Source organism: Zonotrichia albicollis, chromosome 14 (genome assembly GCF_047830755.1).
Source record: "Zonotrichia albicollis isolate bZonAlb1 chromosome 14, bZonAlb1.hap1, whole genome shotgun sequence".
Taxonomy (NCBI): Eukaryota; Metazoa; Chordata; class Aves; order Passeriformes; family Passerellidae; genus Zonotrichia; species Zonotrichia albicollis.
In genome coordinates, this window is record NC_133832.1 from 13,404,814 (window position 1) to 13,419,981 (window position 15,168).

Genomic DNA, 15,168 nt, shown 5'->3' on the forward strand with positions numbered 1-15,168 from the left:
AGTGGAGGGTGAGCCTCCAGCAGTGCAGCTGTCAGGAGGGGCAGTTCCTTCCCCTGAGTTTCCACATCCTCCCTCATTCCTGCACTTGCTCTCAGAGATCACGAGTTGTTTGTGAAGGTCCAACAGACAACTGCAGGTCTGAGGGCCCAGCTGGCTGCACCCAGAGCACACCAAGGGTGCTCTGCAGGCAATGGATCTGAGCCAGAGGTGAAACGAGACCTGCAACAGCTACAGGGGAAACAGGAGTGGGGAGGGTTCAGAACCACCTCATGGGAATGCACACTGGGGAGGGACAGACCCATGCACAGTGAGGAGGAAAAAGGTGATGAAAAAGACCAAACATGTGAAAGGCCAAAGGCTGCTGTCCTGGAGGGAAAAAAAATGAAAATTTAAACCAACACCTGACACAGGGGAAGCCTTACAGAGAGCCCTCTGAACAGTGGACTCTCATCACACCTCTTGTGAGTCACTGGGAAAGGAGTTGTGCATTGGGAAGCCATTTTACAGTGTGTTCTCTGCTCTGGAGATTTGAGATGAAGAGCACTTGGTGCACGCCCTTGACTATTACATGTGGGCTTTGAGCCACTTCTCACCACTCAGGGTGGTTCTCTTGCAAGAGAAACTTATCCCACTGATAAGGCAGAAGGTACTGTCAGTTTCTGTACTACACAACTTTATTTCTTTTAAACAAGCTCAAAGTCTTCTCAGCAAAACTACTGGGAAACTTGGTCACAATAATCCCATTGAACTCCAAGGTAACTCCCATTACTGGAAAATAATTCAGATACCAGCTACAAGAACAAAACCCACTGCAACATCACAAAGCACTTATGCAGAATAACACAGCATCAAATACAGCACTGACAGTCAAAATAGGTGCAGATGAGATCATTCACTTTGTGTCTTTGTAAAATTACTGCAAGCAAATGCAGCATTCCCTGACTAACCCTGCTGAGGTAACACGAGAAGTCCATTTGACTCCACCATGTGCACAAGTTCCCATCTCTTTTGGAGGAAGGCTGTCTCACTTCAGACTCCCTGTCCCTTTATCTCTTACTGAAACACCACGCTTAGGTACCTCACTTAGTTATGACTGTTCCACCAACCTGCTCTGTATGGCCATGGTTGAGGTTTTTCATAATCTCTCTCACTGGACGATGCAAGTTGTACAACATTGATCTTGTTTCTCAGGCAGGGAGGCATAGTTCATTTGCCTGACGATCTCAGCAAACAGTTCATCCACCATCGTTTTGCTCTTGGCTGACGTCTCCATGAAGGGACAGCCCCACTCCTGAGCCAGGGCTCTGCCTTCTGCAGACGGGACTTCCCTCTCCGACTCCAGATCCACTTTATTCCCCACCAGGATCAGAGGAACTTTCTCGTATCTCTTCACCCGGACAATCTGGTCCCTCATGGGCTTGATGTCCTGGTCAGACAATCCAGCTGGTTAGTACATGCAAGGGATACATGGAACTGCTACACAACCACTGCAGAAACACATTTAATAACCCTCACGGGCAGCTGAACATTAAAAATGCATCAGAAGACTTTTTAAACTCGTAGTCACGCACATCTAGAATTCAGAGAAAATTTACTACCTACCACTAAGTTACTTCTTCTTTTCTATAAAAGCATGCACACTTCAGAGAATTTACATGCCTTAACAAACAGCAAGTGACTGCTGTGCTCTCAGCCAGTCTGTTCAGCCAGAGGAGGACACGGCACTGCTGCTCTGAAGGCAGGTTTCAGCTTTCTGAAGTTGTCTCAAGTCTAAGGGCCTGTAACCCTAGCAGGGGCATGCCATTACACAACCATTTAGGAAGTTTGCGCTTAGTTTACAGCTTGAGAAAGCCATCAATTTAAATAAAGCCTTCTCAGTCCTGGAATGCTCAGAATAATTCATTGTGAACACATTTAATCGCATGTAAGTAACCAAATTAGATGTTGTAAAGAGATTTTATTACCTAGAGATGCATTTATTCAAGCCTGAGCCGACACGGGGCGTTTACACTTAAAAGTCTGAGTCAGCCTCCTCTGCCCCCTGAGTGTTTTAAGTTGCTATCAGTACTACAAATTCTTGCATAGTTCTGAGACAAAGCAATCCCAGCGTTTGAAGTTACCACTGTGCAAAGAACTGCAGAGAGGTTTACACCTACAGCCTTCAGAGCAAACACTACAGACAGACGGGAATAATTAAATATTAACAAGGTGGATTACTGCACATCCATTCCTCAAATAATGAGGGCTCGCTGGAACGCAAAAATCAGTGAAAATGAGAGCTGAAGCATCCCAATGCCACTGCTGTTGTTTTGCAAAGATAAGCGTGTCTTCAGCTTGCACAGGGTTGTTTCGAGGCCTCTGCTGAGATAAGGTTTAGCCTTCAGCAGGAGCAAACAGTGGGGGTGTGCAAGGTCTTGCCAAGCAGCTGGAACACACCCAGCTCAGCAGCCCAGCCAAGGCAGGAGCTGCAAATCCCCGCGCTGCACGGAGCGCAGCTAAACTCACTTATTGCCCCAAAACAAAGCCCCGCTTCTACAGGCAGCTTAGACCACTACTAGCTGAGACAGTTTCCTTTTTTTTTTGGAGAGTTTTAATCGTAGAAATCAAATCCAGATCCACAAACGATCGTGTATAACTAGCTCTCCTCTCCAGTACTCCACCTACGCTGTGAGAGCATGGAGCTCGTGCTGGACAGGAATATATTTTGGGGGCAGGGAGCGGAAAATAGCAGCTCACTTAACAAGTCACAACTGCAGAACAATGAGACTCTCTTCAAGAGCAACTGCAGAAACATGCCTTTTAGGAAGGAGAGGGGGTTGGAAGGGGAAGTCTCGGGTTTAATATCGAGTGATTTCTTCACAAAGGGGGATTGCCAAGAGATTTCTGTTGGGGAAGTGGGAGCTAGTCATTGTTCTCCAGCTCTGCGTGGGATTTAACAATGGTGGCACCCTGATAAGTACCTGCAAAGCAAGCAGTTTTCCATCAGGAAGCAGGGCTGGTAAACGCGCTTCCAAGCTGGGCATTTACACTTTTGGACTTGGCAGATAAAGCGCTTTCCACGCACACGTGGCTACCCCTAAAAACTTCCTCCTCGGCCCAGCGCCTTCCCCGGGGCAGGGCCGGCCCCGGCCGAGGACGGGAGCCCGGGCGAGGTTACCTGGAAGGACTGCTGGTTCACCAGGCTGTAGACGAGGATGAATCCCTGCCCGTTCTTGATGTAGAGGTCGCGCATGGAGGCGAACTGCTCGGTGCCCGCCGTGTCCAGGATCTCCAGCACCGAGGGCGACGAGTCCACCTCGATCTCCTTGCGGTAGAAGTCCTCAATGGTGGGGTCGTACTTCTCGATGAAGGTCCCGGTGACAAACTGCACCGTCAGGGCGGACTTCCCCACCCCCCCGCTGCCCAGCACCACCACCTTGTACTCCCGCATCGGGCCCCGCTCGCCGCTCCCCGCCGGGCCCGGGCCTAGGGCAGGCGGCACCGCGGCCCTCGCATAGCCCCGGCCTGCCTCAGGTGAAGGGCGAGGCCCCACTGTTCCCGCGCCGTCCTGGGGGAAGCGAGACCCCCGTCAGCGCCCGGCGCGGCCCCGGCCCCGCTGCGCTCCTTCACCGCCGCGCTCCCGCCATCGCCGCCTCAGCCGCGGGACCCGCCCGCCAGGGCCACCCCCACCCGGAAGGGTTTTGCTGAGGCACCGGAGGCGGCCCCGCCCCGTCGTCACCGCTCACTTCCGGCGTGCTGCGTCACGGCCCGGCCGAGCTGCGCCCGGGGGGCAGGTTTGAGTGTGACACCGAGGCACCTGTGCTGTGATGGGGGACAGGTTTGAGTGTGGCACCGGGGCACCCGCGCTGTGACGGGGGACCGATTTGCGTGTGGCACCGAGGCATTGTCCCTCTCCGGCCCCCCAACATGGCGGCGCTGACATGGCGGCCGCACCCTCAGAGGGCGGCTCTGTGAGCGCCGCGTTGTCCCTCCACGAGCTCCTGCTCGGCACTCGATAACTTGAACAAACTCCATAACAAACTCCTCTCAGCCTCCTGCGGGAAGACACCCGCGGGGGAGGGGTCCCGGGCTGTGACACCGGCGGGTGTCCGGAGTGGGACACCGACTCCGCGGTTCTTCATCCCTGGCAGCCCGCTGGGCTGGGGACAAAGAGGGTCACCAAGTTGATCACAGGGATGAGGCACCTCTAATATAAGGAAAGGCTGGGAGAATTAGGATTGTTCAGCCTGGAGATGAGAAAGCTTCGGTGTAACCTAATTGCCCCTTCCAGTGCCTGAAGGGAATTTACAGGATAGATTTACAAATATTATAATTTATAATTTACAAATACATGTAGTGACAGGAAAGGGACAATGAATGGGCTCAGACTGAGAGTGCAGGTTTAGATTCCATATTAGGAACAAAATCTTTACTGTGGGGATGGCGAGGCCCTAGCCCAGGCTGTGCAGAGAAGTTGCAGGCTGTGCAGAGAAGTTGTGGCTGCCCCAATCCCTGGAGCGTTCAAGGCCATCCATGGCAGGGCTGAAACCTGATCGCCTTCAAGGGTCCTTCCCAACCCGAACCATTCCGGGATTCAGTGAAAGTTGTTACCTTCACCTGCAAGATTCGTCCCGTGCCTTTACACTCCCACAGCTGCCCAAGCCTCACTGCCCCACGCTTTTCCCCGTTCCGTGAAAATCCCCCCAGAAACGGCCGGAGATTCCCGGCTGGGCCGGGCTCGGGGCGCTGGGCTGGGCTGGGCTCGGAGTCCCACGGCAGTGCTGACAGCAGGTGTCAGCACGGCACCAGAGCCATGCCCGCTTCCCCGCCAGCGAAACTCCCCCTTGTTAAGAGGAAGCAACTAAAAAGAATCAACATCTGTTTTCTCTCTAAAATAAAATTCCCCTAGTCGTTTCAGACCCAACTCGATGATTCCCACCCGTAGAGAAGGTCCCCTCCAATATAACCACGTTTATTTCTGCTGTTCCCTGCGGACTGCAGAATTTCAGCAGGCACGTGTGAGGTGCTGGATTTGTCCCTGTCCCCTTTGCATCGCCTGTTTGATTGCAAGTCCAGGGCAGACACAGCTGCCGCGGTGTGTCCATCCCGGGCTTCCAGCAGCCATGGAGAGGTGCCTGGTCAAGGCTAAAACCATCCAAAGGTACTGAGGACGTGACTCTGCTTGTGGCTGTTTTCACAAACAGCTTTATTTTATTCACTTTCTTTCCATAAAGAGAACATGTCCATTATGGAAAAAGGTCAATGAGGACTTTTATCCTCCAGAACAAATCTTACTTAAGTTACACCAAATTTGATTCACTCTTCTTTATTACATGTAAGTAAAAAGGCCTCTCCTTCCTTCACTGTTGCCTCCCGAATTGTGTTGTCAAGTGAATTGCTGGCAGGAGGCAGACGTGCCTGGATGGAAGATTTTCATGTGGCTGGTGAATCAGCTTGAAAATGTAAAAAGGTGAGCATTAAAACAGGCTGCCTCCTACTTTAACCCCATTAGAAATCACGAGTTGTTGCAAAGTACCTTAATGCACTCAGGGTGCTGGGGATAAAGGAAAGCCGCAGTTGCTCCCAGAGGAGCTTCCCATCTAATTTTAACCATGACACAATCGGCGACAGTGACAAATGGGGGGAGGGAGAGAAGGGGCAAGGGAGGATGAGGGTGACAATAATAAGATTACACGGTCACTTAGGTTCATTATGTGCACGTCTTTGTGGCAACGCTGGTCCATTATGTGTGATGGGTGGAGGAATGGCTGCGGGAGAGGAAGGGGCAAAGAGCACAGTGGGAGAGAAGCCAAATATATTTTTGTGCAATTGACTTTAACCAGCAATGTCTGGCTCTTGGGCTGAGGGGAAGTTCAAGCAGGTGGACACAGGATTGGGAAAATGGATTTTTCCCCTCCTCCAGTATTGATTTGGATTGCCAAGATTTATTTCCCAGCTCACATGACTTTATACCTGGACATAGATGCCTATAGCTGAAAAAAGGGCCTATCCCAAAGTGCACCAGGTTGTTTGTTATCCTTAAGACAAGTCATTCCCTTCATTAAACAGTTTGCACGGCTCTTTCACCACCTTGTGCCCTACCACATATCCTGAGCCACAAAAATAGCTGGTGATGTAAAAGGTTTTGAAAGTCTGCATGGGAAGAGCTGCTTCTGCCATAAAAGGCCAAGCCCTGAGCCAGCCACGCAGGGCACCTCCTGCCAACACCACCTCTGCCACTCCCTCGCTATCACCATCCCCTCCCCTGAGGTGTGGCACATCCCGGGTCAAAGGCCTGATTTAATCTCTGCTGCCACTTTCTCCACAGCTCCTGCCAAGGAGAAAGGAGCAGGGCTCAGCCCTCACTGCTGCCCCAGGAGGGTTTGCCCTTTCTCAGCAGAACAACCTTCCCAAATGAGCATCCGGGCAGGGTTCGATTGCTGCCAGAGCAGCTCTGTGCTGTTGATGGACTCAGCTGCTCTATGCTGTGCCTGCAGCCAGCAACAATAAAGCAGGCTCTTATTAAATTAACCTGCTAAGACACAGATCCTGCAGGGATGTTCAGGGAACAGACAGATGGCACAAGCAAGGGCCAGGAATAATTGCAATCCCCATCTCACCAACGTGAGAGATGAATCCTGCCTGGTGCTGCGCCCAGCAGGGAGGTGGGACTGGGAGCAGAACCCTGAGAGGTGACAAAGGAGCCTCTCCAAGCCACGGATGGAGTGAGGAGTCTGGAACGTGTCCTGTGGATGCCAGGGTGGGACTGCAGCACCCCCCAGCAGCCAAAGCCTCCCCACTGCAGGCACGGTGTGGGTGCTGTGTGCCTGCCACCACCTCTTGTGGGCTGTCCCTGCTGCCATCATCGATCTGCTCTGACTGCCTGTGTCTGCTCGAGCTGCAAACCAGGCTCTCCTCTGCCAGGAGGGCTGCAGCAGCTGCTGAGCCAGGGCAGCAGGGCTAGCCCAGCTTTCACCTCAGTTACCATCTAGCTGGGGACGTCATTTGCGTAAATACATGCAAAACCAGCTTAAGGCCCCGCGTCCTTTCTTCTTTGCCTCTTCCAGAGGTTTTGCTAATCTACTTATTGTGCCTTATGGTGTTCAGCAGGGAAGCTGCAGGGTAGGACCAGCTCCTCAGGGCTCGAATGGCTGCTGGAGCACCGGGGGCTGCTCTCACATGCAGCTCATTCAGGGAGGTCGTGTTACACCAGTCACATAAATGCAATGACAGCTTTTGATCTCAGCCCTATTAGGTTCCAGTGAAATGTGTCTTAGGGGTGGAATGTGTCCACCTGGCCCAGTCTCCTAATTCTGGGGCTGTTTCAGAACCTGCAGAGATGCTTTTCTTTTTTGCCAGCTTTTCCTGCCAATATAGAGATGACTCAGAGGCAAATCCTGAGGACCTTTCTCAGAAATTTCTGATTTTCTGCCATCCCTCAGCTTTTAGCCATTACTTAGATGCAACAAAAGACATGATGGTGCTTTAAAAGAGGTAAAGGACATTACCCAAAGCAATTACCAATTCCAAAGCAGAAGTAGGGCTGCACTGAAATATAATTGATACAACAAGGCGACTATTGGGATTTCTGGGAGAAGCATCTTCTCTGGCTCACAGACATGGTACCAGATCAGCAGCCATTTAGAAGAGCTTGGCCAGGAGCTGATCAGCACCACAGGCAGCCACACTCAGTGCCTGCAGCCCCTCAGCTCCCCACCAGCCCTCTCTCCTGGTTGTCCCCTCTGATGCTGCACCTCCTGCCTGCAGGATGTGAGTGGGTCTCTTGGTCTCTGGGTGGTGATGAGCCACAGCTCCACATAAGCAGGCCGTGCTGGTGAAGCCAGCAATGTGCTTTCACGGGTCATTCCTCTTCCTATTTTCTCCAGACGTCGAGCTGAGCTCTCTCCTCGTTGCCCTTCACAGTCCAAGCTGCTGTAATCCTTTCTGCAGTGCCTGGAAGCGCCTCCAGCTTTTGCTCTCTGGGTCTGTTGGGCTCACACCGAGCTGCAGCTCCTGGCTCTCAGAGTGGCCTGTCCTGCACACACCCAACACGATGCCAGCACAGCACCCTCTCCTTGGTACCACCTTCCACAAATTTCTGCAAAGCTGAGCAGGGCTGTCCTCAGATTTGCCTTTGTTAAATCACCAACACATGGGACAGCCTCTTCAGAGAAATACATATACAGACATACATACGTACATATATATATATATATGTACATATACATATACATGTACATATATATATATGTTTTAAAATTTCTAGCCAACAGTAGAGTAAAACTGAAAATACAGCTCCTTAAGGCTGAAAAAGGCAACAGTGAATACATAAACCAAACCTGTTGCTTTAAACTCCAAATGAATAGAAAGGAGGGGGAAGGTAAATACCCAGACAAGATATATTTTTAAGATTTGTAAGTATAAAGCAATTTTAAACTGATGTCTTACAGAAAGGTTTCCATTTGCTTTTAGAATTCCACGTGTTTTCCTTTTTTTATCATATTCCTGCAGCATTTGAAATTCAAATGCTACAGAAATGTGTAACCTTGCTCATGAAATTTGCTGGCCAAATGAAGCAGACAACAATTAATTAGAGTGAAACCTCCTGCTTTACTCCCATTGGTGAGAACAAGAGAGAGAAAATGTAAAATTCAACCCAAATGGGGTATTGAGAAAATACTTTAATATGATGTTGATCTTAATAAGCAAAACCATTTCTTTCCTCCCTCCTTTTTTAGTAAATTGCTTTTCACTTGACAATTTCCTCCCAGAGAAGTGACAAGTATTATTCTGAGTCGTTAATTCCTCCGTGCAGGCTCTGAGCTCATTAAAGCGTGCCGAGTCCCCGGGCGGGCACTGCCAGGTTGTGCGGTGACCTGAGACCAGAGCACCCCTGCCTTGTGCTGTCCCCAGCCCTGGACAGGCAGTGTCACTGAGACACTGAGCTCCTCGTGGCTCCTCAGTGCCTTGGGTGGGTGACACAGGGACATTTCTGTAGGAATACTGGTGGCACTTTCCTTATTGTGCATGGGATGCACAATGTCTGAGCTCTGGCAGCACTCATGGCACGTGGGAGATTCTTCCCAGGTGGGCACTGCCACTGCCACCAAATGCTGCAGGGTGGCACATCCCACTTTATTTTGAGTCATGGAATATCAAATCAGAATATCACAGGCCATCTTCCTGGCATGGCCCTGTTTCCCATGCTGAGGACACTCACTTTCCCATCCAGCTCTTTTCCCCAGCCACACAAACACACCAGCAGAGAGTCCCCGTGCCTGGCACATGTCCCCAGATGGCCACCCTGCACATCTTGGATGAGCTGCCTCCAGAGCTCAGCCTGAGGGCAGAGGGAAAGGCTTTCCATGGCAGTGCAGTGGCAGAACCATGGGCAGTGGGAGCCAGGCAGAGCTTCCCCCCAGGCTGCCTTTGCCAGCAGCCAACAAAGCATTGCAGAGCAGGAGCACGGCGAGCTCATTATGAGACACTTGATCAGCTTCCCTGTCAAGGGAGGCCGATGGGACAAAGCTGTGTGTCCTCCACACCAGAGCCTGTCAGCTCTCCTGGAGAGAACACCTGGCTGCTTGGAGATGATCCAGACACCAGGAAGAGTCTTCATAACACCCTGGAGAGCTGTAGCCTGGATGACATGTGGCATCCATCATCATCATCGTCATTCAAAGCAGCCAAACCAGCAGACATCAGAGGCTGACTGCTCCAGGAGCCTGGGAACCAAGGGGTTAAAGTGCTTGGCCAAGGAAAGTCCTGGGAGGAGAAAAGCACCGAAACTGCTTAATTAGAGTATTCAAATTAGATGGGGTTGCAAAGCAGTTAATTTCTCGACTTGAAAAAAACCAAAATTAATATTTGCCAGCCAGGATCAGAAGCAGTGGGAGCAATCGACAGCTTTGCTGGGGCTCCTTGTGCTAAGAGGACTCCAGAGGTCTCTGCCATAATTACCTGCAGTCTTTAGCATTTTGTTCTGCAGTTTATGAACTTGCTTGAGCATTTTGTGGATAAAAGCTGGTGATCCAAACCCCAGCTGTATTTCTGCTTAAAGAAGCAAAGGGCTGCTGCCTGGCATTGCAGTGTGACACTTTGGTGTTTCAAAGAGTTTCTTAATTTGCACAGTCTGGAGAGGATCAAACCAGTGGCTGGTGGAAGCAAACTGTGGCTCTGCCAGGCTGGTGCTCCCTCCCAGCCTCCAGGAGCAGGCAGGCACTCCCATCCCTGCAGAGATGGACCAACAAACAGCCCTGCATGGGCTGAGCCAGCACTCACACCGAGGGCTCACTGCCTCACTCATCCACAGCCATGGGCACCTCACTGTCAGCAGCCCCTGAGCGAGTCCAGCCATGCCAGTGCCAGGGAGAGGATTCTCTTCCCTCTGCCTTGTGCCACAGCTCCAATGTGGGAATGTGGACTTGGGATGCTGTGGGGACAGTGCTAGGACACATCCCTTGGTTAGTCCTTATCCACAGTCCTTGTCCTGTGGGCTGACAGCTTTCCTTGCTCTGGTCCATCTGCCTCACCCCTCAGGCTTTTCTCATCTGTTTTTTGCTGGTCAAATCTTTTCCCTAATGTTTAATCCCATGCCAAATTCTTTCCCATCCTCTTAAAATTCTGAAATTCTCTAAATTTTTTTCCTTATCTTGTCTGCATAATTGAGAACCATCTTGAATCCCTGTGTTCAGACTTCATACCTTGTGCTGCCACGATGTTCCAATCACTTAAACATGAGATCTTTGCATATTATTCCTGTGGAGACAAATTTTTGCATGTTCCCTAGAAAGAAAGTCATCCTCCATTAGCAAGTGGTGAATGAGAGGGGATGTCACAGCAGGAGCAGAGGCAGCAGTGGTGAGTCCCACCCTGCCTCAGAGTGGTACTGATGCCTGAGACAAGCTGGGATTTCTTTCCCAGCAATGTCTTTGCTCTTCAATGGCTGTGAGTGAAAGGCTTTGACACCCTCCATCAGCAGAGCACCAGGTGAGGGCTGGCACACATTCCCTGCCACCCTCCCTCTGGCAATGCAGCTGCCACTGCCCCTGGTGCCACCCACCAAGCCTCAGCACAATGGGAAGGGAAGGGAAAAAGCCACTTCCCCCTGCACAGACACATTGCACCAAGAGCAGAGAAAATTGATCTCTGGCTGCTGAGCCTCTCTAGCACTTTGTGTTGCTGAAAGGAGTAATCAAGCCTGGCCCTGGAGAAGGCAAAGACAGAAAGGAAATGAAAGCTTTCCCTGCCTGATGATTTCTCTCTGGGTCTGGGGCCCTCCCTGGGGACCCCAGTGGTGGTTTTGGGAGAGGCTTTTGCTCTGGGGCCTGGAGATCAGCAGCAGATCCACAACAATCCCACAAAATTTTGCTTTTCCTGCTCACACAGCAGCTCTGAGGGAAAGGGGAAGAGGCTGCCAGGGCTCCCAGCTGAGCCCCCAACAAGGGGGCTGCCACATGCACCTACACTGGGCTTGCCCAGGGATGTCACCTGAGCCACAGCACAGCTTCTCTCCTGTCCTTCCTGAGCAGCCATGGGCTGATCCAGGAGCCTGGCTTTCTCCAGGGCCAGGATTGATCCACACTCAGGATCCAAGTGCTGAAGTGACACTCACGAGGCCGAGCAGGGAGAGGAGGCTCCTCACTTGCCCTCAAGCAAGGGTTGAGCTTTGCCCTCCACAAGAGTGTGGGCCATTTGCCACAGCCCATCACCAGAGGCTCAAAATCTGTCTAGTACTCTGTTGGCTGAACAATTACCAAATTAAGAGAAAAATCCACACTGAAAGGGGAGTCCAGAGGCTCCTCCTGGCTCCCAGTAGCAGACCCTGAGCTGGCCCAGCCCCAGCTTCAGCTATTTACAGTCCAGGGGACACACATTTCCTCAGGCAGCCCCTCAGCCCCATCCTTGCTAAGCTGTCCAGGGGCAGAGTTATGGCAGTGTCAGACTCCTGTAAGCAGGGCTGGGGGGGGACACATCCCCACACTGGTGCAGAGGAGCTGACTGTCACCTCAGCCCCAGGTAAGCGCTGCCTGAGGGACACCCCATCATTTGGTGCCCTGTGGAAGATGCAGGCTGGTGAGGCCGCAGGTGGGAGAGGCAGGGGAGGAGGGAGGAGGAGGAGGCAGATCTGTCCCAGCTCCTGCTCTGCAGCCTGGTGCCAGGGCTGGCCAGGCTGGCTGGGGTGGGCGTTGGTGACTCATGATCCCTGCTCACCACGATGACACATTTACTGCCAGCAGGAGGGGATGGGCCTCCTGCCAGCACAGCAGCCCTGCAGCCTCACGGGAGGGTGGCTGGGCTTTGCCAGCAGCTGTGCTGGTGCAGATGGGTGGGGAGGTCGCCAGCTGCAGCCCTGGGATGCACAGCCTGAGGTACCCCCTGGCTGGGTGGGTAATGGGGCACACCAGGACCCTCTGTTCAGTGTGGGAGCACAGGGACAGGGATGGGACATGGCCAGGGCCAAGCACAGCAGGCCTTGGAGCCAGCCCAACTCCCTCACCTCCCCCAGCACCCTCCCTGCCTGCCCAGAGAGCTGGCTCCCAGCAGCAGGCACGGTGACAAATGCCTTTAAAACATTCTTTATTAAGTGAGAAATCTCACTGTGCTCCCTATGCCAAGCCCTAATACAGTGCAGACCTAAATACAGCACTAATGCAAAAGCTTAAAGGATTTCCCATAATTGAGCAAAGCTGGCAGAGGGGTGAGAGCCTGGTGGGGGAACTGCAGCCCACCTCCCTCCTCAGCGTGGGCTACCCTCAGTCTCTCCCCCCTGGTCCAAGTGTGGCCACAGCCCCCACCCTCAGACTGTTCAGTGTAGAAAATCAAAATCTTCCACGGCCTCATCCTCCCCAGCTCAGAGCCCCAAGTTGCCCTCGTTGCCCTCACCCAAATCCCCTTGATTTATGCAATAGCACAAGTGGCATCGTGCTGTGTGACCTGTGCGTCACCCGTCCTGCTGCTGCCAGCGCTGCTGGGGCCCTGCCTGTCCCAAACCTCACTGGGGGTCACAGCAGGGCCAGGCCAGCAGCTCTGGGCACATTCAGCTTCCAAAGCACAAGGAATGCTCCAGACAAGGGAGCTGCTGAGCCAGCACCCGCTGCTTCTGCACACCCCAGGATCAGGGGTGTGGGAGCACCTTGCACCCCAGAGAATACAAATCTTACCTTGCTATTTGCTCTTGCCTTAATAGCAGGGTGTGACCCTCGGGCAGGCTCAGCCCACAGGGCAAGTGGCTGATGGCTTTGATTCAGGCTTCTGTGGGGGAAAGCAAAACACAATTTTCTTCAATAAGAGTTTTCCAGAAGCTTTAGAAAGCACAAGCACCTTTGCTTTGGTGCAGCCACATGCAGCCCAAACACCCCCAGTGCCCCTTGCTGTGATCACCAGGAGCTGTTCACCAGTGGGAGCCCTGGCAGACATTCAGGTGCACTGTGCTGCAGGTGTGGGGGCGAAACTGGGGCTGGCAGGGCTGTGGGGCAGGTGGGGCCATGGGGAGCACAGGACATGCAGAACTGCAGCAGAAGCACTGCCATGGAGATGGGCTGGGGTTGAAGCATTAAAGCAGAAGCAGCATCGATTACAGACACAGGCTCAGAGTGGAGGGTGGGAGGCAGCAGCTCCCTTGGGAAGGCTCTGATAACATTTACCAGCAAATCATTTACACCAACCATGGAGAAAAGCAGAAATACCTCTGTGGAGCCCAGCTGTGGCTGTGAAGAGAGAAACGGTGCAGCAGCACCGTGCCAGGGTCTCCTGCCTCAGGCAGGTGAGGTGTCACACTGCCATCCCCTGGGGCTGGATTTACACTTTTGGTGCGGTGTCACAGTGCCATCCCCTCGGGGCTGGATTTACACATCGATCCAGGGGAAGGGCAGTGGGAACAGCAGGGCAGATGCCAGGGCATGTGGTGCTAAAGACTGGCAGCACCACCCCGAAAAGGCAAAAGGAAGAGGGAAGGGCAAAGCAAACATCTGACTGAACCACGCCCTGCTGGGACCCATCAAGGGCTGGGTAGCAGCTCCTCCAAGCCTGTCCCCATGGCCTTCAGGGCCTGTCCCCATGGCCTTCAGGCTGTGGCTTTTTCTGTCTCCCTGCCCACAGAGAGCTCAGAGGCCTCCCAGCCCACTCACAGGGATCCTTTGCTGGCATGTGCTGCCACCTCTCAGATGTGCTCAAGGCACGTCTCACCTAGGCTGGAGGAGGCACCTGAGTCCATTGTCTGCAGAACAGCTCAGAGCACAGGAGAGAGGGTGCAGGCTGCTCCTCACACTGCCCTGCACTCTGACACAAGCCCTGCTAGTGAGAGTTAAGAGCTGCTTGTGTTGGAGAGCATATTTTAGGTCAACAACTCATTGGGGATTAGCCAAATTTTTCTCCATTCTCTTATTTCTCATAATAAATAGATCAAATTGATCTATTTATCCAGCACTAAGACCAGCTGGAATAAAAACTGGCTTTGGAACATCTGAATATGGAGCAAGTATTGAAAAATTGAATTTTTTCCCAAGTTCCCCACTGAAGCTTCAACAGCCAAAGAGCTAAAAGATGTTTTTGTATGAAACTTGACTTTCCTGCACAAACAAGCCCCAGTGAAAAAGTAGATGGGCCAAGGTGCTGTAAGACTTCAAAATGACACATGCTGTAAATAGAGCATCATGAATAATTTTGGTCAGATCCTTTCATCCATCTCCACCTATAAAACAGTTTGCAGCAGCTCTTTCTGTAACTTCTGCAAATGGTCCCCAGGTAAAATCCCACATCCCTGGCCCAAGGATGCTGTTTGGCCTTGAAACACAATTTAAAGTCTCCTGTTGATTGACTACCCTAAATTTTCAGTGCTAGTGCGGGACTCTGAGCCCCAACCTCCTCCATGGGGAGGCTTCTGAGCAGAGCTGGTGTCTCCAGGCAGCCAAGGCCCATCCCATCCCATCCCATCCCATCCCATCCCATCCCATCCCATCCCATCCCATCCCATCCCATCCCATCCCATCCCATCCCATCCCATCCCATCCCACATCTCCATAAAATGCATCACTTGAAAGCCCCTGTCTACATCCTGCATGGAAAGAAAGCCAGACCAAAGCTAGCAATAGAAATTATGAGTAACCATTCAGGAAGGATCCCATGCTTCCACATCAACTGCCTAGAAAAGTTTCAGTTCCACTTTTTTTTGATCTTAGAAACAATTCA

At 52.2% G+C, this 15,168-nt stretch overlaps 1 protein-coding gene across 1 annotated transcript; it reads right to left on the reverse strand.

Annotated features, from left to right (window-relative positions):
* Nucleotides 1-1,106: 1,106 nt before the first annotated feature.
* RAP2C (RAP2C, member of RAS oncogene family) lies at nt 1,107-3,695 on the reverse strand. Its single transcript, XM_074551283.1, has 2 exons — nt 3,158-3,695; nt 1,107-1,426 (listed from the first exon to the last, which is right to left on the reverse strand). The coding sequence occupies exons 1-2, from the start codon at nt 3,428-3,430 to the stop codon at nt 1,148-1,150; spliced, it is 552 nt and encodes a 183-aa protein (XP_074407384.1). The 5' UTR covers nt 3,431-3,695; the 3' UTR covers nt 1,107-1,147.
* Nucleotides 3,696-15,168: the final 11,473 nt, after the last annotated feature.